The sequence below is a fragment of the Dromaius novaehollandiae genome, chromosome Z, assembly GCF_036370855.1.
Source record: "Dromaius novaehollandiae isolate bDroNov1 chromosome Z, bDroNov1.hap1, whole genome shotgun sequence".
Lineage (NCBI taxonomy): Eukaryota > Metazoa > Chordata > Aves > Casuariiformes > Dromaiidae > Dromaius > Dromaius novaehollandiae.
In genome coordinates this window covers 22,725,089-22,747,762 of record NC_088132.1, presented here as the reverse complement: position 1 = coordinate 22,747,762, position 22,674 = coordinate 22,725,089, and the positions used below count along the sequence as shown (strand labels likewise).

At 40.9% G+C, this 22,674-nt stretch overlaps 1 protein-coding gene across 3 annotated transcripts in view; it reads left to right on the top strand.

Moving 5' to 3' along the window:
- Window positions 1-22,361, top strand: part of PLIN2 (perilipin 2) — a 45,353-nt gene extending 22,992 nt beyond the window's left edge. Inside the window, exons 1-9 of one of the 3 annotated variants that reach the window (XM_026097860.2) lie at window positions 8,032-8,170; window positions 10,521-10,576; window positions 10,657-10,852; window positions 11,518-11,600; window positions 12,092-12,377; window positions 12,694-12,878; window positions 13,663-13,797; window positions 14,503-14,793; window positions 21,068-22,361. In XM_026097860.2, coding sequence (XP_025953645.1) covers window positions 10,547-10,576; window positions 10,657-10,852; window positions 11,518-11,600; window positions 12,092-12,377; window positions 12,694-12,878; window positions 13,663-13,797; window positions 14,503-14,793; window positions 21,068-21,202 — 1,341 coding nt within the window. In that variant the 5' untranslated portion in view covers window positions 8,032-8,170; window positions 10,521-10,546 and the 3' untranslated portion in view covers window positions 21,203-22,361. Of the gene's footprint in view, window positions 1-8,031; window positions 8,171-10,520; window positions 10,577-10,656; window positions 10,853-11,517; window positions 11,601-12,091; window positions 12,378-12,693; window positions 12,879-13,662; window positions 13,798-14,502; window positions 15,677-21,067 lie in introns of those variants that run through there. The other 2 variants (XM_026097862.2, XM_026097863.2) reach the window with 2 other exon arrangements.
- Window positions 22,362-22,674: the final 313 nt, after the last annotated feature.

Genomic DNA, 22,674 nt, shown 5'->3' with positions numbered 1-22,674 from the left:
TACTCCTGTCTCCATTCCTGTCTCATGTTCCTGAATTGTTGTTTGGATATCCTGGCTTCAATTAGGAGCTGAGTCATTACTGGCCTCATCTGATGATTATTTTACTGGACTGTTGGTGGGACCTCTTACCATCACCAACCCAACCCCGCTTGAGTACCCTGTTCAGACCTGGAGACTGCACTGTGTTGCTGAAGGCACTGGCTGTGCTGCGGTCACCCTTGGCTCCTGGCCTGTTTCTCTGAAGAGCAGTCCCACTTTTGTTGATCCCTGAGACTTAAAGCCGCTACCCTCAGAGATGCCCCTGTGCTCCACCAAAATAATTCCTAACATTATCAAAATGAAATCCTGATAGATCAGCCACCACATTTAACAAACTATTATTCAGTTTTTTTAAACTTCTTGGTGTTGCTGTTAGACAATAAAAGCTTCACCAGCATGAGGGCTTTTATCAAAGTGATTGAATATTACTTATGCTGCACTATTATACCGTTTTTTTGTCAGACCAGCAGTTGCCAAGTAAACCCTCATGCAGAAACAGATTCTTGTTCTCTGTTAAACAGAATCTATGGATATTTGATATGAGAACTTATTTCTAGCAGAGCAATTGCCCATGTTTAATAATTCTTCACCCCTTCTCCTTTCCAATCTCACAGATATTTTCTGAAATGGCAGTGCCACTCTTAGAAATAACTTCCAAATATACCAATAGGATGTTTTCTGATTATGTTACAATTTCTGACTGAAAAGATTGCCTTATATATAGGCAATGTGTTTTTCATAGGCATAACATACAGAAAAAAGCAAAGGCACATTGATGATGTAGAAGTGAGTGAAGCTTCTTGGAGTAGCTTCACACACTGGTAGTGTAGTCACAGCACAATTCTTTTAATGTGCTATACCTAAGGTTTCCCCGTCATCTAAAGTATATCATAACTATTATTCTCTGCAGCTTAATATATATATAGCAGTTATACTTGTATAGGTAGGGATCTGCATTTTAGGTCTGCTAATTATAAAAAAAATTAAAAAAATCAGAATAAGACTAAATTCCTTGAAAAAGAAATTATATGAAACTCACCGTAATATTGAAGGACTGGTTTTTGTATGCTCATGTTGAGAACCTTGAATGGCACTGTTATCACTGATTGTAAATATGAACTGCTACAGTACTGACTTTTAATTAACATTGATGAAACAGCATGACATTCTCAAAGATAAATAAGCCAAGATAACTTTATATAAACACACAGAAACATTTTTGGAATGGGGCTGTCTTCTTAAGAAAAGTGCAAAGGAGTCTGAAGACTGACAGCTGGGATTTTTTAGTAGCACTGAGTTAGCAGCACTAACCATGTTTCCCTTGCTCTATGCCCTTTTCTCAAGGACATGTGTAGCATGTAGAGAAGGCATGTCATTGTCAGAAACGCTTAAGAACATAGTTCTCTGACCTCAGTTCCTGTTGCAGCTTTTAGGCTCCTATAAATTATGGCACTAGATATGTCCCCACAGATACCTCAATTGGTGGCCTATGGTTACATCTCTGTGCTCTCAGTTGCACTGAGTATGATATTGACATAGTTTAAGTCCTCATCATTTGCTCTCCTTTATCTCCTAGCAATAACAGACCTATTCCGTAGTTCTAGAACAGGGTCTGGATCTTTTTATCCTGTGTTTGTGTTGCACCTACCAGAACAAAATCCTCATCTATAGCTGTGTCTCTTGGATGTTGATACGATATAAATGAAGAGTAATGTGATCATGTTAATGTCAGCACAAAATTTTCTGTATTGTTAACTAATGATACCTAGATAGTTGTCAAAAAAATAGAATATTGGTTTTTCTCTCTGCTGATACATCATCATAAATTTGTCTTTTAAACAGACTGTTTTATTGATAGTCTTTCCTCTCATCACCTCCTAGCATGTTTGACTATGCAAAGCCTGGAAATTACAGGGCTATATGTGGTCTGATGGGAACTCTAACATACATGTTACTTACAATGAGACATGAAGACGTGCTGTGATCTTTCTGAGAGTGTGCTGCATGTTGTCATGGCAACATCTTGCTGCCTAGCTTTCAAAAGATGTCTGGCAGGGATATGGAAAACAATAGCTGTACAGTATGTAGGTATGTGTAATTGATTCCCTGTCCATCACATGTCAACATGAGTTGGCCATGTCCCATCTTCTTTTGTTCTATTTAAACCTCTTCCATCTGTGATAGGAGTGGTACTGTACTCACTATATGGGCAATGGTACCTGCTTACTTATAATTGGTAGTACTTTTGCTCTCTTCTGGCTTTCTTCAAAAGTTTAGAGAAGAACTACCTTTTACCCAGTTCCTCTCTTTTGAATCAGCTACCAGGTTAACTCAGTCACAGCTGTAAAGGTAAGAGAAGAATAAACTTTGAACAGGTAACAATAGATAAGATGCACAAAAGATAAATACTTGCCAGAGGAAGTGGAGCAGGCAAAAGAGAGAACCTGCTGATCGTGCTGCTCAGAAGCAGAAGGTGGGAATGCTTTACTTTTGGGCAGAGCAACAGGATGTTATTTTTTATAAAGACAATTAGTGTGGACTCACAAAAGGAGGCTCATGCCTTGCAAATCTGATAGCCTGTCCTGGTGAGGGAAAAAACAAGTAAGTCACAACAAGGAAGCTATTGATATGATTAACCTAGACCAAGAGAAAGCTTTTCATATATGTACACACAAAAGGCTTATCCCAAAGCCAAGAAGTAAAGGAGACAGACAGCTTAAGTGGATAAGGAATTAGCTGCAAGTCCAAAGACAGAAGGGTGCAAGGCAGGATTGCAAAACCTAGAAATGGATTACATGGGATCAGAAAGAAAGGAGAAAAGTGAGAGAAACAAGGGGAGACAGCCCTGAGGGGGAAAAGTGAGAAAGCCAAGGGGAGACAGCCTTGAAGGTCACATTTTCTCACAGATAACAGGCTCAATGTATCCCATACAAGTATGTTGACTCCCAATCAATAGAATCTCTTACATTTCTTGTGACAAAGCAACTTTTATAAATATTGAAAGGAAAAACATGCTCTGAATATCAGAAATCTTTAGGGCCAGAGGAACCATTAAAATAATTTGACTTGACCATTTGTGTTACGGCCCCTGAACCACTATCTTTTGGAAACCTGAACAGTTTATTGTTCTTGATGTCCTTAGGTCAATCCTGAATACTGAGAAATACTGAAGTGTGAATTTTACAGATAAGAACTTGAGGCATAGAAAGTATGTCTGAGTTGTCTTGTGCCTCTAGCTCACTCCAAAACAGAAGCTATCATGCATGGAAATCTGAAGAAGTGATAATTCTCAGGGGGTAATGAGCAGCTGGAGGTGGTATCTTTTTCTCCCATTTTGGCTGCATGCAGCATGCCTGATTTCAGCCTTAGTGAGCTACAAGGTACACCTTGACAGAATGCTGGCAAGGCCTCTGCGTGGCCAGGAGACAGGTGGATGAGAGAGCTCACTATATTAATAACCTCTCTAAATGTCTGTCATCAAAATCTGGAAAGGACAAGTAACCTGATTACACAGAGTTCTCTGGCAAAGGAGGTAACTACACCTAGGGTTCTTCACCAAACATTTTTCTTCCTCTCACTCTAATCCTTTTCCCATTTGATTGTTTTGATTAGCCTGCCCAATGTCCCTCACTATTTGGACTTAGCAATATTGATCCTGCAAGAGCTCCAACCGTATGAATAGGTATGTTGAAATCAGCGAAATTACTTACAGCTTTTATTCAGCAAAGTACTGAAGGGCATATCTCATTACCTTTGTACAAACTGAAAGTAGATTGTGAAATATTTTGGTAGATTGCCAATTATGTACATGAAATTAAGTATGCATGGGTTTTTACACGACTGGGATTTGAAGCAAGACAATTCTAGACACAGATGCAGTAAGACTGAGATATTAATGACACCATTGTGGCCAGCTGTGTGTTACTTGAAGGCAATTGTGATGCGTTATCAACTTCAAAGATAGTAAGTTGCAGCTGTTGACATGACAGAGTTTGAAATGCTGCTGTTTACATGGAACAAAATTTAATTATTGCAATAATTATATATTATCTTGTTTAAACAGTACTGTAGATAATCTCAGTTTATATATACACAAAAAATGATACCAGACTGCCTGACTTCCATGTGAACATCTGTAGTCAAAGTCCATCCCAGGAGGTTACAGATGGTTAACTCAGGCTATTTATACTGAAGTAAAAATGGACTACATTGCTTTGGACAGTTATCCTAGTAGAGACTGAATAGCTAACCTGATGTGAAGACATACCTATTTTTATATAAAAGGAGCCTTAATCTGTTGGCAGAGCTTTCATTCTCTTCTCTCCCTCAACTTCCCCCCCCCACACACACATATTTGGCTCTCCACGATATCCCTTATACCACCAGATATGGTGCCAAGTGAAGATCTTTGTATCAGATCTTGCAAATACACCAGCTCTCTAGCTGTCAGCCAACTCTCACCATGTGAGACTATATCTGTTCCTAACAGACTAATATCAGCCTGCTCCTCAGGTCCCTGTAGCATTCTCACTGCTCTTCTCTTCAACTTTTCTGTCGCTTTGTTAGCCAACTGTGAGCAGACATACCCTGGTCCCCTGAGGTTCAAACCTAAAGTGTAAGTAGCTGCAACCAGCTGGAATTGTCTGTCGGGGGGCACCCACAGCCCTCACTGTCCCTGCCCGGCCTCCCTGGGTCCTACCCCCACCTTGCCCAGTCCAGGCCCCCATTTCAGCCCATCCAGTCTCCAGCCGCACTGCAGCCAAGCTCCTGCTTGGCCATGGGTCCTGCTGACCCTGATCCTGACCTGCGGGCAACCACCTGGCCTGGCTTTGGCCCTGCTCCAGCCCCACAGCTCTGCCCAGCCATCACAGGTCTGTGTCTGACGCTAGTTATCCCCATGTGGCCTGATCTGGACCCCGACTCATGGGCTGACCACCCAGCCCAGCCTCAGCCCTTTCCCAACCCCATAGAGGTGCTCAGCTACCCTGCTCACTCACGGAGCGGTGGGATGGGCCCTGGCGGTGGGATGGGCCCTGGCTGCGAGGCCCAGCCCTGCCACCACTGGGACACCCCTGCCACTACTGGTGCCCCAACCTGCAGGGAGCCTCAGCCCATGCTGCACCCTGGCACTCTAGCAAAAGGAGGAGAGCTCCTCCTATATTCTGCAGTCACATCATAAGAAAAGCTGGAGAACCTGAATTCTACCTTTTGCTACTGTCCCTCAGGGAGATGTGTTACAAGGCTTGTGAGACTGAAACCTGAGCTATTTATCATGGAGAAAGTTACAATGAGCTATGAAGAAATGCACCACGAGACAGATGTATTTGTCTGATCTGTGATTTCATACTTTTTTTTCCCCTGAAGTTAAGGATAGATAGGTACACATTCTGTTCTGAAATATTAATTAAAAGGGCGTGGGTGGATATATGTGCTGATGTGGAACTCTGATTGAAAGAATGAAAGATCCATAAAAATCTGCCTTTTCCCAGGGGAAGAGAAGGGTAGGGTGTACTATTATTGCATTCCTCTTATAGCTGGTTGTCATGCTTTTGTGTTATTTGTTACTGCTGGTCTACTTGATGCTCTCCTGCCTCTCTCTTTTCCACTACTGACTGGGAAGACACCTGTCTCTTAAGATATTTGAGGAATCCGATCCATCCCAGAAGTAAAACAAACTCTTGTTACCAAGGCAAGCATCTTATGGTGCAAGTTCCTAACTTTTTCAGAGTTTCGGATGAGGGTTGGCTAAGCACCTCTGAGTTCACTGAACCTAAATGCAGAAGGGGACCTGGCTGTGAATAAAAACATATCTAGAATCTGAATTCTAGTCTGTAATTGTCTCTAATTATTGTACCCTAGCAGAGTGGATCCCAAGGCTGTGTGTGTCCCAATTGCTGCTATACTACAAATAATGATGATATATGCTAGTAACTATAACCCCTAGAATACCCTAAACACTGTACAGACATCTCTGACAAAAGGGGTTAATCCATTTAGTGGTTGCCAAGGATGCCTTGAATGTTTTGCACTTGAGGAGCCATATGACTGCGCATGAGAAACAAATGGAGGTCACAGATAACAACAAGGAAAGGATTAAAAATGGAGAGTGTATAAAGTGTTTGGTCCGGTTCTTAACAGAGGCATAAGATAGCACTTAAAAGAAATGAAAATTCATTCTGTGTTCCAGAATAATCTTCTAATCTGTTCTGCTCTGGAAGAGGAACAGAGAAGTAATTTCTTTGCAGCAACAAACTGAATTGCCATTCTGTGGAGGCCTTCCTGAAATGTGTTTAAAAAAGATCCCTGCTCAACCCGGGAAAACAGTGGTCTTTGAGAGCAAGGATCAGAATGTCTGCAGCTGTGGATGAGCGATATTTTTTAGCACTGCAACATGTGAAGATACATAACAAGTGAATAATAAGAAGAGGTGGTTTGTCTCTTCTGCTATTGAGTTTCTGCAAGAGGTTGTCTTCTCTCCCTTGTATCTAGAGCTCAGACTGTTCTTTGCAGTCAGTTTGAAAGATGCCTCCTTCCCCTTCCTGGTCAGAAAATGATACTTCTTACTATACTCCTCTCTATTGGAAGAGCTTGCATCACTGAGCAGAAAACAATTTGAGCAGTAGAAGTTAAAAAAGAATTTATATGGTCAGCTTTGTTTAGAGTGCAGTAAAAGGAGCAGAGATAGTGTAAGTAGGTCTCAGTATTCTCTGGCTTAGAGATAAACTGGTTCGTTGTCATTTAAAGACAAATAAAGCTTTCCAGGATGGAAGATAAATTTTCATATAGGAAAAAAAGTTGTGCAAAATGGCTGGCTCAGGTAGAATTTGTTTGCACATATTTATAATGCATGATTACCCCTGAAGCCTGAATCCTCCTTCAGGCTGTTTTCTTCAGATGCAGTATTGCTAACAGCAAACTAAATACAGCTTAAACTGTAAATATCTATTTGGACCTTTTCTCAAGACTATCTTTCCCTACCTATTTGGTATCCATAACTGCTGTGGATCTGGTTTGTCTGTTAAAAGTGAAGTTATAGCATACCAAACATATCTTTAGATCTGCTGAGATGATTTTCCATGAGTATGCTTAACTGAACCTGTAATGCAGCTGATTGGAAACTAGTTTGTCTTTCGAACTAGGAATTTGGTTAGGGATATTTAATTGTGTGACAGTCTCAGAATCAATAGACTAACAGTTTCAATTCATTTCATGTTTCAGTTTATGTAGGATAATTCCTGGTTAAGAGGTATTGGGGGAAGAAAAAGAGATAAGAGAGATACATCTTTTGCCTCATTCTTTCTGCAAACAGTTGGGCTGAATGATTTACATGAGAGGAGATGGGATTTTGTTTGTAATATATCATGACAAAACTATTTGTGGACGTAGATATCCTGTCTGAAAGTCTAGATCAACTACTATTGCTGTTCAGTATGTTTATATTAGAGTAGTAAGAGCTGCTTTTCTGCAAGGTTGGTTTAACAAAAATTTCCTTTAATGACATTTCTTTTGTGGAGGAGGATCTACTCTCCTGTTAAGCTGTTTGGCCGGAGCATAGAAAAGAGTAAATTTCTGTTCTTCAAGTCTGTTAGTGGTTCAGAATAATACTGAGCTTCGGTTATCTTCATCTCAGCTAACTGCTTTGTAGCTGAACTCCCTTTATCTCTCCTCTGGCCTCCAGCATCCTGTCAGGCATGGGAGGGCTGACAAGGGAGAGCAGCTGTGCCCACCAAACGCGGAACAACGCCTAAGCCAAACCCTTTAAAGCAGTGCTCTGAGGAAGCACCGAGCTTTAACCACGGGGCGGATCCGCGCTGGAGCAGACTCAGCGGAGAGGAGCCCGCCGGCCGACCCGGCCAGCCCGGCTCCAGCAGCCAGCGGCTGAAAGCCGCCGCTCCCTCCCCCACCCCCAGCCGCCTGCCGCCCGCCCGTTGCCGCCGGGCGGCGGCGCCTAACGGCTGCGCGGCGACGCGTGGCGCGGCCGTGACGCGCGCTGCTCTCGCGAGAGGTCGGCGGGGAGCGGCGGGGCGCGGCGGGGCGGCGCCGCTCCGCATAAATAGGGGCGAGGCCGGGCCTCTGCAGTCGGCGGCGGCGTAGGGGCCAGTGCGGGTGGGCAGCAGCTTACTCCGCCGCGGTGAGTACGGGCGCCGCCGCCGGTCGGCACCGGCGGCGCTGCTGCGGCGCCCTGGGCCGTCGGAGGCGGGGAGCGAGGCGGCGGCGCGGCTGCAGGGCTGGTGCCGCAACATGGTGGAGCCCGTGGCGGCGCGGGACCGCCGCGGTCCCGGGCGCTGGGCCGCCTCGCTGCAGGCAGCGCCTCCGCTGCCGTTCTCCCGCCCCAGATCCCGGCGTCTTTGGGGCGCTCGGGCTCGGCCGGCTGCTTGGGGCGCTCCCAGGGCTAGGCGGTCCTGAGGCTTTCCGGCGGAGGCGAGCGGGCTCTCCCACCCCGGCGGGGTCCGTGGAGGTACCTGGGAGCTGGGGCTCCTTGCCCCGCTTGGGCACCGGCTCAGCTCCCTTGGCTCTTCAGGGTGGCCTGGTCGTGCTGCTCTGGCTTCTGGTTCCCTTCTGTAAGGAGAAGGGGGGGGCGGAGAGGGGAAATGAAACTTGTGACTCAGTTTATTCGTTTTTCCCGTTCAGGGTCTTGTGCTGTCTCTGAAATAGACGGGGTTTGACTCAGATGCCTCACTTAGCTCCTCTGGTGAAGTCAGTATGACTCTTCACCAGAGGTCATTAAGCAGCTGAAACCGTGTTCAGGGATCTTCTAAACTCTTCATGACCTTTGTATCTACTGTGTCTTTAAGATTTTTAAAACTGAGTCAAAGCTAGTCTAACTCTTTAGTGTGTAAAAATACAAATTGTGTCATGTGTGGCTGGATCTTTTGGGTGGGACATCATATATAGTGGATAAGCCTTAAAGTAAGGACCCTCCCTCCTTCAGAGGTCAGATTCTGTGCTGTTGGCCCCTTTCCCTCTTCTGCAGCATGCCTTGCAATTCAAAGTTAACTGTAATTGTACTGGTAAGTATCTGACTTGTAATATTGTGTGAGAAAGGTTCCACTATATCAACCAAAGCTGATTTGTTGGGAGTGTCTTTCAGTACTTGAAAGCTGGAAAGAAAATTCTTCTGTTATTCCTGGAACCCATATCTGTTACATGCTTAATATTTCCTATATGGTGGTTGATGACATTACAGGAGTTACCTTAAGGCATCTGTGTGGTGCATGTGTACCATGCCTCAAAAATGTTCACTGCATACTTTTGTCCTTGTTCCCCTCTATGTAACTAGGGAAAAGTTGTAGTTGACTACAAGTGGAAAATTAGTGCTCTTCTGTGGTAATATTTGCATACATATGAAATGGAAAGCTGCTGTTGGTCTCTGACAAATCAAAGAGCAAAACCTTCTGTTTCCAGACTGCATGTTCCCTTCAAGGACTGATGTTCAGCATCCATCTCTGTTGCCTTGACATGTGCAGGTTCTGCAGGGAGTTTAAACTGCTATAAAAAACAAAGTAGAAAGTGCTTCTTGCAGATTTAGTTCAGGCTGTATACATTCATTCTGTGATAGTGTGCTGTTGTGTAGTCATATTTGTGCACTGTCCTTATGTGGTACTAGATTGTATGTTTCCCCTCTCCTTTTTTTTTTATGGTGAGAACTGTTAGTATTTTCTCTGTAAGACTATCCATTAGAAAAGAACTGAGTAGTGAAGACTTGATGGATGGCTGCTTTCTGCTGTCTGTTTCAGTGTAGGCCATGCAATAACAAATTCTAAATTAGCATGAAGAAGAGTTATTTTCTGTAGCAGGTAAATTCTATGACCTATGTGTTACAGAAATGCTAGCTTTAGAGGCAATGTAAGCAGTGGGAGCCTTGCCTGGTTATCAGACATGGCATTAGAGGTAATGAACTGAATTTCAGTGGAATGCCTTGTGTGAGAAATTAGCTGAGGTTAGTAAAATGTGCAGTTTACCTTAAGCTTCCAGATGTTTTTGAGGTTTGGACAACAGGGACTACACAAATTTTAAACTTGTCAGGAGTCCTTTATGTTAATATAAGATTTTATCTCATTAAACATATATGAGGAGAGGATTCTTTAAGCCTCCAGTGTTAGTTCAAGTGACTTGCTGACTCAGAACTGTTCATCCTGGCTCAACAGATAAAGCCAAATGTGTGTATTTCACCTAAAGAATAAACAATTAACAAAGTAACCCAGGAGTAAGTAACTCTAGTAATTCTATAATGAACCACTGTACCTCAGAATATCTCACACACGTGCCTTACTATTGCCTAAAGAAGTGAAAGTAGTTAGGAGACAAAGCTTTGGATTTCTAGACTCTTACGATATAATGCAACTACTGCATACAGGAATGTGAATGTCCTAATCCCTTTAATGCATGGGCTTGATTACAGAGGGATTGCTGCTTTCAAAGTGTGATGATTAGATGAAGTGGCTATGAAAATGTTTTAACTGTCATGCTTTTTTCCACAGGCTATCTGAGATTCAGGATCTTCAAAATGGCATTAGCAGCGATTGATCCACAGCAGGTATGACTCAGTTAGTCCTGTAGCTTTTATGTGTAGTTCAGAAAAACAAGAATTCAACTAACTTATTTGTCTTTAAACAGAATGTTGTATCGAGGGTTGTCAACCTTCCTTTGGTGAGCTCTACCTATGATATGGTGTCCACAGCTTATGTCACCACAAAGGATAACCATCCTTATTTGAAGTCAGTATGTGAGATAGCAGAGAAAGGAGTGAAGACAATTACTTCAGTAGCCATGACGAGTGCTATGCCTATCATCCAGAAGCTGGAACCACAGAGTAAGCCAGGGCTGGGCTGCCTTTATTTCAACAGATTGCTTTATATATTCAGATGTGCTTATAGGTGTTTTTGTCTAGTATAGGCATGCTGGTCTAGGATGCAAGTCAGATATCTGACTAAACTTGCTGTCTTGCTTGTTGAGTAACTGATTAGATGGATATGATTAAAACAAAAGCAGTCTAGAGGCAAAGCAGATTGTAGCTTGCTTAAAACTAAACTGATTGGCTTCTCTTGATTTGCAAGATAGCTTGGTTATATAGTCTCTTGCTCAATACCTGCCTGACCTTTCACATAGTTTCAAATGCTACTTTGTACTTTCCCTTACTTCAGAGGACTGCTTGTGGTGAAACCTGGCAATTATGTTGCAAGGCTGTTCTAACTAGGGAGCCTATTTTCACTAAATGCCGGAAGGCCAGATACCTTACTTTGGCTTATGCTGAAGGTTGGTCGTATCTGAAAGGGTCTTCTCTGCTTCAAGTGCTTGATTGTGGCTCTAAAAACCTGCCTTGTAGGCCTATGCAACCTCAGACCTCACTGAAAAAAGGGAAGAAACTACTTTACGCATTTTACAGCACAAGCTCGGTTTCCATAGGAATTATCTACCACTTATTCATGCTAAGGTGGAACACAGATTAAAACACAATCACTCTTGTTTCTCTTATAGTTGTAGTTGCCAACAACTATGCATGTATGGGTCTAGACAAAATTGAAGAGAGACTGCCTATACTGAATCAACCCACTGACAAGGTAAGACCTCTGTAATATGCATACAAAAGTAGAAGAATTAGACACTCTTTTCTATTATCACTAAAATATGGGGGTTGGGTAGGGAAGATGATTTAATCAACCAAGGTTGAGGCACGGCAGAGAAGCAATGAGGAAGCAGAGGATATTTCTGTAGAGCAGTTTGTTTGCAAGGTCATTAAGCCTCAGTTTCTTAGTAACCTACCATTTGCTGTATCTATAACTGCTGTTCACTGGTACTCATCTTTTAGGATTTGGGTCCATTCACTTTTTTCCTGTTCATTGTGAAGCAAACAGTGTCTAAAGTACATTCACTGAAGAGTTTTGAGCTGAAGACTGCATGACAGTCATCTTATTTTGCTCTGTCTGTATATCTTCAGCACAGAGTTCTCCTAAATAACTGACTTGAAACAAGCTTATGCTAAAGCTTGTACCTGGATTATGTTGTTCTTCATAGCAAATATGAAAGTGAATCAACTTATTTTCTGTGGCAGGTTGTTGCCAATGCCAAGGATGTAGTTGTTGGAGCCCGGGAAGCTGTAACAACCACTGTGACTGGTGCCAAGGAAACTGTTGCCCACAAAATCACTGGAGTTGTGGGCAAGACTAAAGAAGCAATGCAAGACAGTGTAGAAATGACCAAGTCAGTTGTCAATGGCAGCATTAACACTGTCCTGGGAAGTCGTGTGGTGCAAATGGTTAGCAGTGGAGTGGACAGTGCGCTCACTAAATCGGAGACTCTTGTAGACCAGTATCTCCCACTTACAGAAGAGGAGCTAGGTAAGACAAATTCAAGGCTTGATTTTGTTGGAATGCTTATATTGGAGAGAAGCAGGCAATCATTATTAGTTGGTAATAGCAGTTGACTCTCCCTACTAACATTATCTTCCCAAGGCAACTTCTGCCTTGCTGGTTGTAATAGCATCTTCTTGGGAAGGAAGCAGATTGGAGGAAAGCAAGGAGTTCAACATACAGTGGACTCTCAGCCTATCCAGTGCTTAAAAAAAAAGTCCAGCATTCAGTGATTACTAAGCAACTGAAATTGTCTGGCCTCTAAGTTTTCTTCTACTGGTCTATATTCTTTCTGTATGTCTAGAGCAAGAAGCTACAAAAGTTGAAGGATTTGAAGTTGGAGTTCAAAAGCCAAGTTACTATGTTAGACTAGGATCCCTATCTTCAAAGGTCCGTGCACGTGCCTACCAACAAGCCTTAAACAAAGTTAGAGATGCTAAGCACAAAAGCCAGGAGGCAATCTCTCAGCTCAACCACACTGTTAATCTGGTAAGTTTAAGCTTTTATTTGAGGTATAAAAAGCAGATGTTAGCATAACTTTACTGTATGAAAACAGCTAAAAGCAGAATGAGAGAACTCTTGATTGTTCTCTCAGATCAAAGGCAGTATTTAAGTATAAAGCACATCCCATTCAAAGCCTTTCACCACCTCTCTGGAAAGGTACTTAATCAGGTTAAGCCATAAACTAACCAGCAGTTGCCTGTAACTTTTAAGCACTGCAGAAGTAAAGTAACATGCTTCTAAATATATTCCTTTTTTAGAGAGCTAATTTTGATAAAGCATACCTACAGGCTTTGTTCAGTAAGGGAAGTTTCTTGCAGTATGGGAACACTTTGGTGCTTTCTGTTAAACTCTGTCATTTACTCTCTGCTGTGAGGTATCTCTGAGCACTCCTGCATTCTCTATAGTCTGATCCTAGCAACATGTCCTTATGTACAGGAGAAACTGTACATGAAGAGTCCTGGCCCTTTACATTTTCAGTTCCTTGTGCAAGAGGCTAGTGGCAAAGGGCAAGAAATAAACTCCAGTTTAATATAATTGAGACAGAAGGGTAGACTGGATGACATCTTAAAACTGCTTCTAGTTTTTGCTTTTTTCTTTCTTTTTTTTTTTTTTTTTTTTTGAAGAGCAGGAATACATTCTTATAGTCCCCAAAGCCTTTTATCTTATAGTTTGAGTATTTAAAAAAGAGATTACAAGGTAGGTAAAGTAGAGTAGCCATAATAGAACTGTCTGGACTCTTTGCTTCACTTCTCCTTTGGCTGTATTTCAGATCGAGTATGCCAGAAAGAACATGAATAGTGCCAATCAGAAACTTCTTGATGCTCAGGAAAAACTATATCAATCCTGGGTAGAATGGAAGAAAAATACAGGCCAAAATGATGGTGATGAATCGCATAGCGCTGAGGTAAATGGATGTAAATGCATACCAGAAATAAATGGATTGCATACTGTTAAGGTAGTATCTAAGAACTCATTGTCCCAAAGGTACACTGCATTTTAGCAGTACAGTGTATTCCATGCATAAATGTGGAATCAATGCTAAAGCTTAGGGCAACTGCCAGTGACAACTATGAAGTGCAGAGGGCACCCAAACTGTTAAGTGAGAACTTACTGCAAGCGTTCTGGGGTTCACTTTCCTTTCAGGAGAAACCTCATCCTGTTTAGCCTGTGAACATGTTGGGATACTAATATCTAGATCGGCTAGGATTCACTCACTTTAGATGGCTGGACCAGAAATACCAGTTTGTTGCATAAAGCCATCTCAGGCCCAAGACTTGCTGGGGATTATGTATATAGCTTTAAACAATGAGTCTTTGACTGGAATAAATTTGCCTGCTGTGGCTTCTTATCCAGAGCTGAAACAAGAGCTTGCTTATCTATTGCTGGGGAGAAGCTACTGGTGTTTCTGCTCCACAGAATACTTGAAAGTACTTGATATTTCTTCAGTGTTCAAGTTCTCTCTCTGACTCTTAAGACTTAAGCCTCATTTTATTATCTGTTATAGCTTTATTTTTCCTACATCCCTTTTCTTCACTCCTTGATACATCTTCAACATAAAGCTACTACAGTGGTGTCAACATACTGATGCGCTGTTATGCTTTGTTTCCAGCACATTGAGTCAAGAACTCTAGCTATTGCACGAAGCCTCACTCAGCAGCTTCAGACCACCTGCCTCACACTGGTCTCAAGCATACAGGGGCTTCCACAGAATGTGCAGGACCAGGTTTACAGTGTTGGGTCAATGGCAGGTGATGTCTACCAAAGCTTTCGGTCAGTATCTTCCTTCCAAGAACTGTCAGACAGCTTTCTTACCACTAGCAAAGCACAACTGAAGAAAATGAAGGAGTCTCTGGATGATGTGATGGATTATCTTGTTAACAACACACCGCTTAACTGGCTGGTAGGTCCCTTTTACCCACAATTGGCTGGCATTCAGCATGCTGAGAGCAAAGGTGAAGGGGAGAAAAATTCCAGCCAGGAAGACAAACAGCCTGAACACCCTAATGAATGAATTGCATAGCATACATGTACTCTGTAGACTGACCAAACAAGTGACTCTAACAACTGTAGCTGTCAATACCTTGGAACAAAATCCATACATGGGAGTGTGTGGGGGGAATGATGAAAAGAAAGGACAGTGTCCCACAAATGGGCTGTACTGTCTTGTCTAGCAAAGCCTCTCTAAAGCGGTCTTAAGTGCCTAAACATCAGCAGCTTACAGTTGTCAAGATGCCTTGTTTGTCTGTCAAGTTGAGAAACCTCATCGTGCTTAATAAATATCATTTCTCTAAATGAAATCTTCTATGGCTAAAAGCATTTGGTTTGTTGCTTAATCTGAATCAGAATAATACAAAAGCCTTACATGCTTTGACATGCACTTAAAAGCCCTGCAGTCTAGCTCAGTACACTTGAATTCTGTGCCTGCTGCAGATCAAGCATTTGATTATTATGGATCTGACTGTGCAGCTGTCTCAGATTGCACTACCATGTGATTCATGAAAAATAAGTTCTGCCTGTGCAGAATTCCAAAGCTGGCAGTGGGGTTTCTTGAGTGAGTCAGCCAGAGTTACTTAAATGCTGTGACATTGCTAATATTAACTATATAAACTTTCTATTGTATTACACAGTAACCTGACCAAATCATTATCAAAGCTCACTTTTTTAAATATACAGTATAAAAACAAGATTCATGCTGTTTGTATGAGGGTGCCTGCTATTGTTTTTCTGTAGTGATCTTTTGTAATTCGTTTTGTATGTTAGTAATAAATGCTTCAGCTGCCAAAGTCTGTCTCTGTTTGAATGGTGTCTAAAACAAATGTAACTTGCTGTTCTGGGACTCCTGCAAACTGGGTCCAGAAGAAGGCAAGCTTGAAATGCAAATGAAGTAGATGCATATTGGAAGTGTGTGTGTATATATAGATAAAGCAGATGCTGCATTTTTCTTCCATCCCTTTGAGTTCCTATCTGTCCTTCCTCTTAGTCTTAGCTTTACTGTTGCTTTTTGGTGCTTACTGTTACCTGCTGATCTAGCCTATGAGTTGATGGATGGTCTAACAGTGACTGGAGAAGACAGATAAACCAACCTGCCTTCAAAGTAGGTGTTCTGTGTGCACGAGATTCCCAAATACCTGCTTTGCCTGTCTGCCTATAGCCAGTATATGCTCCTCAACTAAAAGAACAAGCTTTCATCTGTCTAACTTTATTTACCCCCCTTTGAGTTTGAGTGTCCTAATGTACATTAACACTTGGCTACTTGGGTGAAATAGTTCCTCAATAAATCCTATGAATGCTTCCTCTAGAAGAGAATTACAGCTGCTCAGAAATAAGCTTTTCTTCATTTAGGGCTGTCCAGGTAAGTAGTGTATGTGACTTCTAATGCATGTCCTGTGCTACTGTGAATTCCAAATATGTAGTGTAGGAATATTAGTCTCTGCTTTCAAAGAGGCCACAAATTGTGTAAAGCAAAAATGGAGTTTAAAGCAATCTGTCACCTAGTCAAGAATAGGTGGCATGTTGCTACATGGAGTACTACCTCCACTGGCCATTGGTATCTGTACTAAATCAAATTGTATACAGCCTAGTTTTCTTGTGTGGGAGGGCTAGGCTGTTTAAGTCAGGATTTGACTAAGTGTTAGGAAGACATTCTGTTATTGAGGGTTTAAACACTATATTAAACAAAATCCTGGCAATGGAGGACTACAGACTAAGATCTGGGAGCTTCTAGCTTTTAATACTTGCTTTTGTAAGGTGGATGTTGAACTCAAAACTAACATGAGAGAGGGAGGTACTGTCCCCAGTGTTAGAGCATGAGTTAAGATTTCTGGAATTCTTCCATCTGGAATTTGTGCACCTAGAGTTACTGTTCTTTGATCTGTATTTAAAGTAAAGTTTGTAGAATGCATCTACTGATGCAGAGGAGCTCAGGAGCAGAACAGAGCTAACTGGTGTCTGGGAACAGCTGATAGTTCAGTGAAGGGAATTCCCATGTTTATACATCAAACAAGATATTCAAAACTGCTTACTAACTACCTAGGGCCTAGAAATAAACAGCAACATCCAATTTTAATGTAGAAGTAATTCATATTTCTGTTCTGCCTTAAGCTGTACAACTGCTTACTGCTGTCTCTGAGATAGGTGCCTGTCTAGCTTTACTAAATGCTAGCAAGCAGATGAAGCAGAAATCTAGGAGAAATGTTACTAGTCTGTCTTGCAAATTCTTTCTCTCTCACTTGGAGAAAGTTTTTTTGTTTGTTTGTTTGTTTTCCCTCTCGAGCTAACCTAAATGAAAGGAGCAAAACAGCTATTGAACTGGCTCCAGAAAAATAATTTTTAATGAGAGTGCCTAAAAAGCAAGGAGAAGTTATTTACTACTGTTTGATACTCTAAAAGCTTTCCAGAGACCAACAGCAAATTAGGATGTTCCTGGTTTACAATATCAAATACAAATTTTACATTTAAATTATTAGACCTACTAAGTGGGAAGCTTGGGAAATGCAACTGTAGTATGTGTGAGTATCTTAGCTGGCAACCCAGGATGGCATAATCTAAGGCTTTGTTCTAGTTAAAAGTCCTCAGACAAATCTGATTAAAAATGTGCTGTTAAAATGCTTGTCAGAGGCAGGGATGACTTGGACATCATTGTTGCTTTTCAGCCACAGTATGTGAAAGCCTGTAGACTGAAGCTGAACTGCCTTCTAATATCTGCTGAAAATTCCAAAATGAAAGGAGGAGAACCTTAAAATATTAATAGAGCACAGACTATTCATAGACTGTCCCTGTCATTTTACCTGTTTCTCTACACTTACTTGTTTTAAATACTTCAGTTACACTACACAAACTTGCTTGCTCCTTGTCTAAAAACAGTGAGAGAGATGAGATGAGAAAATAGCTGGGGTTAACAAGAGAGAGGTGTGGAGTCTCTCTAGAAGCTTTTTGAAGAGCAGGTGGGCCAGATGGATTGAAAATGGTATGAAATAGGTGATGCTGTTTTAGGCAAGGCAGATAAAGTGGAAAAAGTATCAAAGGCTGCTACTTGCATAAAAATGGGGATGGTACAGTTTAGAATGCTAATGAGACAATTATCACTGGTAAGGTTCTGTAGCATTCAAAAATGATTGTTTCTCTTCAAGAGATCACTCAAAATCACTTACAGTATTTAGCCTTCCTCTTCTGCCTTCCAGGCTCATTTAACATAATGCCATTATTCTATCATTTCTGATAAACTTTTGTTATAAATTCATATACTTAAATTTTTTGTAAATAGTTCTACCTAGCATAATGTATTCATAGTGCAATAAGCACTGGTGAAATCTGAATTACATCTTAAAAGTTCTTAGATAAAAATTGATGATGTTTAAAAGTTATAAAAAGACTATGCAATAGAATGCTACAATAAAAATAAATGGAATTTAGGTTAATGCTAGAATGATGTTACAAAGCCTTCTGTCATTTCTTAGTACTTAGTCCTTAGTCATCTTCTTAGAAGATGGCAAGGATACATACTTTATATAAATCTTTCAATAAGGACTGGAATTCAGCATGGATGTAGCTAGTCTCCAAACTAAAGAAAGGTGGCAAGCTTTTGAAACCTTTCCTGTTCTTTGCTATTATGTTATTTTTATTAATACCTTGCCCAGTCTGCAACTTATGGTAATACTATGCAACTAGTAAAACAGTAAAAAAGCTTTTGGAAACAACTTACGAATCATTTCTGTCTGAAAAATAGATAGCTTTTTAGTAACAAAAAAAAATCTTGTCTGAACCATTTAATTAAAAAGAGAAAACATATTTTAACTTTGTTTTTCCAGCATTGTGTGTTGGTCATTCGCATGGTCAGAAAGCCTTCATGCAACATATTGCTGGCCATTGTGCGTGGCATTTTGTTAAATGTATTTCTTCTTGTACTAAGATAGAAATTTGATTTATTTTGAATAGAGTCTCTGATGACTAAAAATAAAAATGAGTGCTTCTAAAACTACAGAATAAGGAATATTTCAAGGTGCTTGCTAGTGGCTCAGTTCTATAAGTGTCTTAAGCAGGAAGAGAATAAATACATTAAAAATGTTGGTATTGGCATTTAAATTTGGGTGTTGAGACAGCAGCGTTTGACTATGTTTGCACTATTGCATAAAGTAGTAAGAGGATCTAACTGCCTCTTATGGAGGACTTATGGGTAGAAGAGTCATATCTAGCCTTACTCTTTATTATGAGAATTGACTTACTGCTTTGTTTCATCTTCCCATCAACTATGAAATGAAACTACAACTAAACACAAAGGTAACAGGGAAGTGAAGGTCCCTCTGCCCATAACACCAGGGGCAAAAACCCTTTTATGGCTATGGATATCTTACAGTTCCATAAAGGAGTTCAGCCGCACATAGTGTGTATGCTAAAGAGACTGAAGAAAGCAGAAAGCTTAAACTGGAGAGGTTGACTACCCTATTCTCAATAGGAACAACATGGATATGAGTAGTGGAAGTACCTTAAACCTAGGCTGCAGTGAAAATTATCACTGGTCAGATATTGTTACTCAGTGTGGTCATATACCTTGCTCAGTGTAAACACAGAATAAAGCATTGGCTAAGCTATCTATTTGGGCATGTTTTTAAACTTAATTTTCATATAGACTCTAAATTCCACATCCTCTCCTACGCATGTTAAGATATCTCCATTTGTACTGCAATATGAAATAGAGTAATGCCTGGTGTAATAAGAGAACATATTTTTGTCTCTAAATGCATTAATTAGAGTGTTTTAGGTAAACTGCTATAACCAGAAAAGTACAAGGTAATTCTTTCTGGTAGAAAGATTTGGTTTCCCCCATTTCTAGTGTCCCTTGATTTTTAGGAGACCAAGATAACTGATCTTCTTTGGAGCAAGTTCAGGGTCTCAGAGTGGACTGGGCATTTCATTGAACTCATATTTGTGCCTGATATGTGACATGCTCTTTAAATTCTTCTGAATCTCTGTTTTATTTTAATTAATATTTTAGTTAGTATTTCTAAGTCAGTGGTGCACTATATTCACCTCATCTCCAAGGAACTGAGTCATTCATCTTCAGTGCTAGGTATCTGGAGCCTAATAGTTGCAACAGTAATCTCTTCCTTCTTTGTGTTCTCTGTTCTTCTGATATATCTTCATAGGAGGCAAAGCATTTCCAGAATGTCCTTCATGAAAGTCAGTCATAAGCAAGGGGTTTTTTTTGTTTTGTTTTGTTTTGTTTTGTTTTGTTTTTTGCAATTAGGGAATGGTCTAAAACTACTTCTCCAGTCAGCATTGAGCTTAAGTTAAAAAAATGCCTAGATACCTCTTCAAGTTATTGCTGCTTTGTACATGCAGAACCCAAAGCCATGTCAACATACAGCATTGTTATATGCTGATATTATGCCTGACTCCCAAGTTTTCCTCACATCACCAATAATAAAGCTAACCATGAATCGAGCTATACCTACATGTATTTTTCACTTGGGGAAAACTGGTTGTGCCTAATTACTTCATTAGGCACTTCTGAAAAATCAGATATAAGTAAATTAAGTCCTACTAATGGTACTTGAGGGTTGGGACTTAAGTCCCCAAGTGTCCTAGCCAACGTTTTTAGCGGTGTATAACATCCATGTATCACTAATGTCTCTGACAATTCCTGCTCAACAGTGGTTAACTGTTTAACCTTGTTTAATAGCACAGAATAATACTATACATCGAGTTAGAAGCCAAAGCAGTTTTGCAGTTCCAGATACTTGTTTCCTCAGGAAAAGTTTGTTGTAGTAGACTGGCAAAGCAGTATAGAACAATTTGTATGAACCTCATCTAGGCAGGTTCCTTTATATAACCCATTGTGCCCGGGGAAAGAAGAAACGCAAAAACAAATTTAAAAATGTTGTTTCTTAATTTTCCAGTCAACTGTTTCACTAAATACAGTCAAATGAGTTCAGCTCTGTTCCACCTCTACTATAAAATCCTGTCTCCTAAGCAACTAATTTATGTCTTGCTTAATGTTTTGTCTGTCTTAATACATGTTTAATGTGTGACTAGCATTTTTTAATCTGTGTTCAGTATTTTGGGTCTGATTTCTAGAGATGCAGAGCACCTTCATCCCCCCTTGGTTTCAGTCACAAATACTGCACAAATTTATTTAGTTCTACTTTGGAATTGATTCAAATTTCCTTCCTATGCAGGTTCCAGATTTCACTATTACAGACTTGTCTTCTGAGTCAGATGATATCCCAGACATTTTGGATTTGGATGAAGAAGATCAACAAGACTTTTCACGCACAAATGGCCCTTTCACTGCAGGGCAAAGAGCTGAATAAAGAAAAGGCATAAAAATGGCTTTTTGATCTGGTGTATTGTCACAATGTTTAACTTATATAAAGATGAAACTACCTAGCTTTGGGGTTTTGTTTTCCAGGTTGGGGGGGGGGGGGGTGAATCAGCACTATTTCACTTAGTGTCATCAAAATTCTGATTTTTTTTTCTCCTGCATGCGAGGTTAATTCAATAGCATGAGTGTCAAACTCCTGTCCTGGAAGCCAGATATAGCCTAATCAGTGTATCCCACTGATCTAATCTTTGCTAATGATTTGTACTGATACTTGTTCTCCTGCTGGCAGTAGCCAAGAAAACATGCCAGTGCTTTACACAAAGGTATGCCAACAAAAGGAGCTGACTCGTATTCACTGGGAAAATTTCCCCTTTCAGCCTATGTGTAAAGTGCTTCTGCATCTACCTCTGCTGCTGGAAGGGGTAACAGACCTTAGCTGGCTCAGATTTTCTCAGGTGGTTCTTGCTGGGCTCGAATCTAGCAATAGTGCTTTATGCAAGAAAGGACTCCATTTCCTTCTGCATGCCTCCTGCGTGCAAGAATTTTGGCCATCTTGATGCTGTTGGTTGTGGGGCCTGAAACTAGAAGAAATGATTAAAAATGTCTTACAGTAATAAAGAAGACAGCTGAGAAAGAAGGGGGAAAACACTGGAAAGAGCAAGGAAAAAGAGAAGGAAAAGGAGGGATACAAACAGATGTGGGACAAAAGCACATTCAAAGAAAGAATAATGGAGAAGAAAGTGAATTGAAAGTGGTAATTTTTCTGGTGACAGTGAACATCTTTGAACATACCTGAACTAAGTATTTTCTAAGAAATAATGAATCTGCATTTGCTTGCACACAGTATGATTTCAGTAGGTGATTTGGGTACCTAGGAACTCGATTAGAGGCAAGATGGTTATGTTTCTATATATGGGTCGTGTCAAACTTCCTATGCAGAAATCTTGTTGGTGTCACTGGGGTGGCTGTAAGAGATCTGGAGATGTTACGTGGTGCTACTTTTGTACACCTGCTGATTCTGCATAGAAATGTTTCTTGGCGCAATATAGCTGTGAGGTTGGCACCTCTACTCTCTAATAACATAACGCTTGATGTGAAAACTTTATAGTCACTGAAAATGCCTTGAAATAAACGTTTGAATTATATAACCTTTTGCTGGTGTGGGTTTTTCTTTTTCTTTCATATTAATGTTTGTGATCAGATTATCAAATAATTTAAGTGGGAAGGGCCACATGGAGGTCATCCAGTCCAAATTGCTGCTGAAAGCGAGACTAATATTAGGCCAGATTGTTAAGGGCCTTCTCCAGCCGCTGCCTCAGTATGTTTGAAGGGCAGCTATTTGCCAGCCTCTCTGGTGACCGGATTATACCCCTGCTGTGTCTTGATTAGGGGCAATGAAAACAGAAAGTCCTAACTGAGGAGCTGGGTCAGTGAAAGGGCAGTAAGGCCCTTCAAGCACCG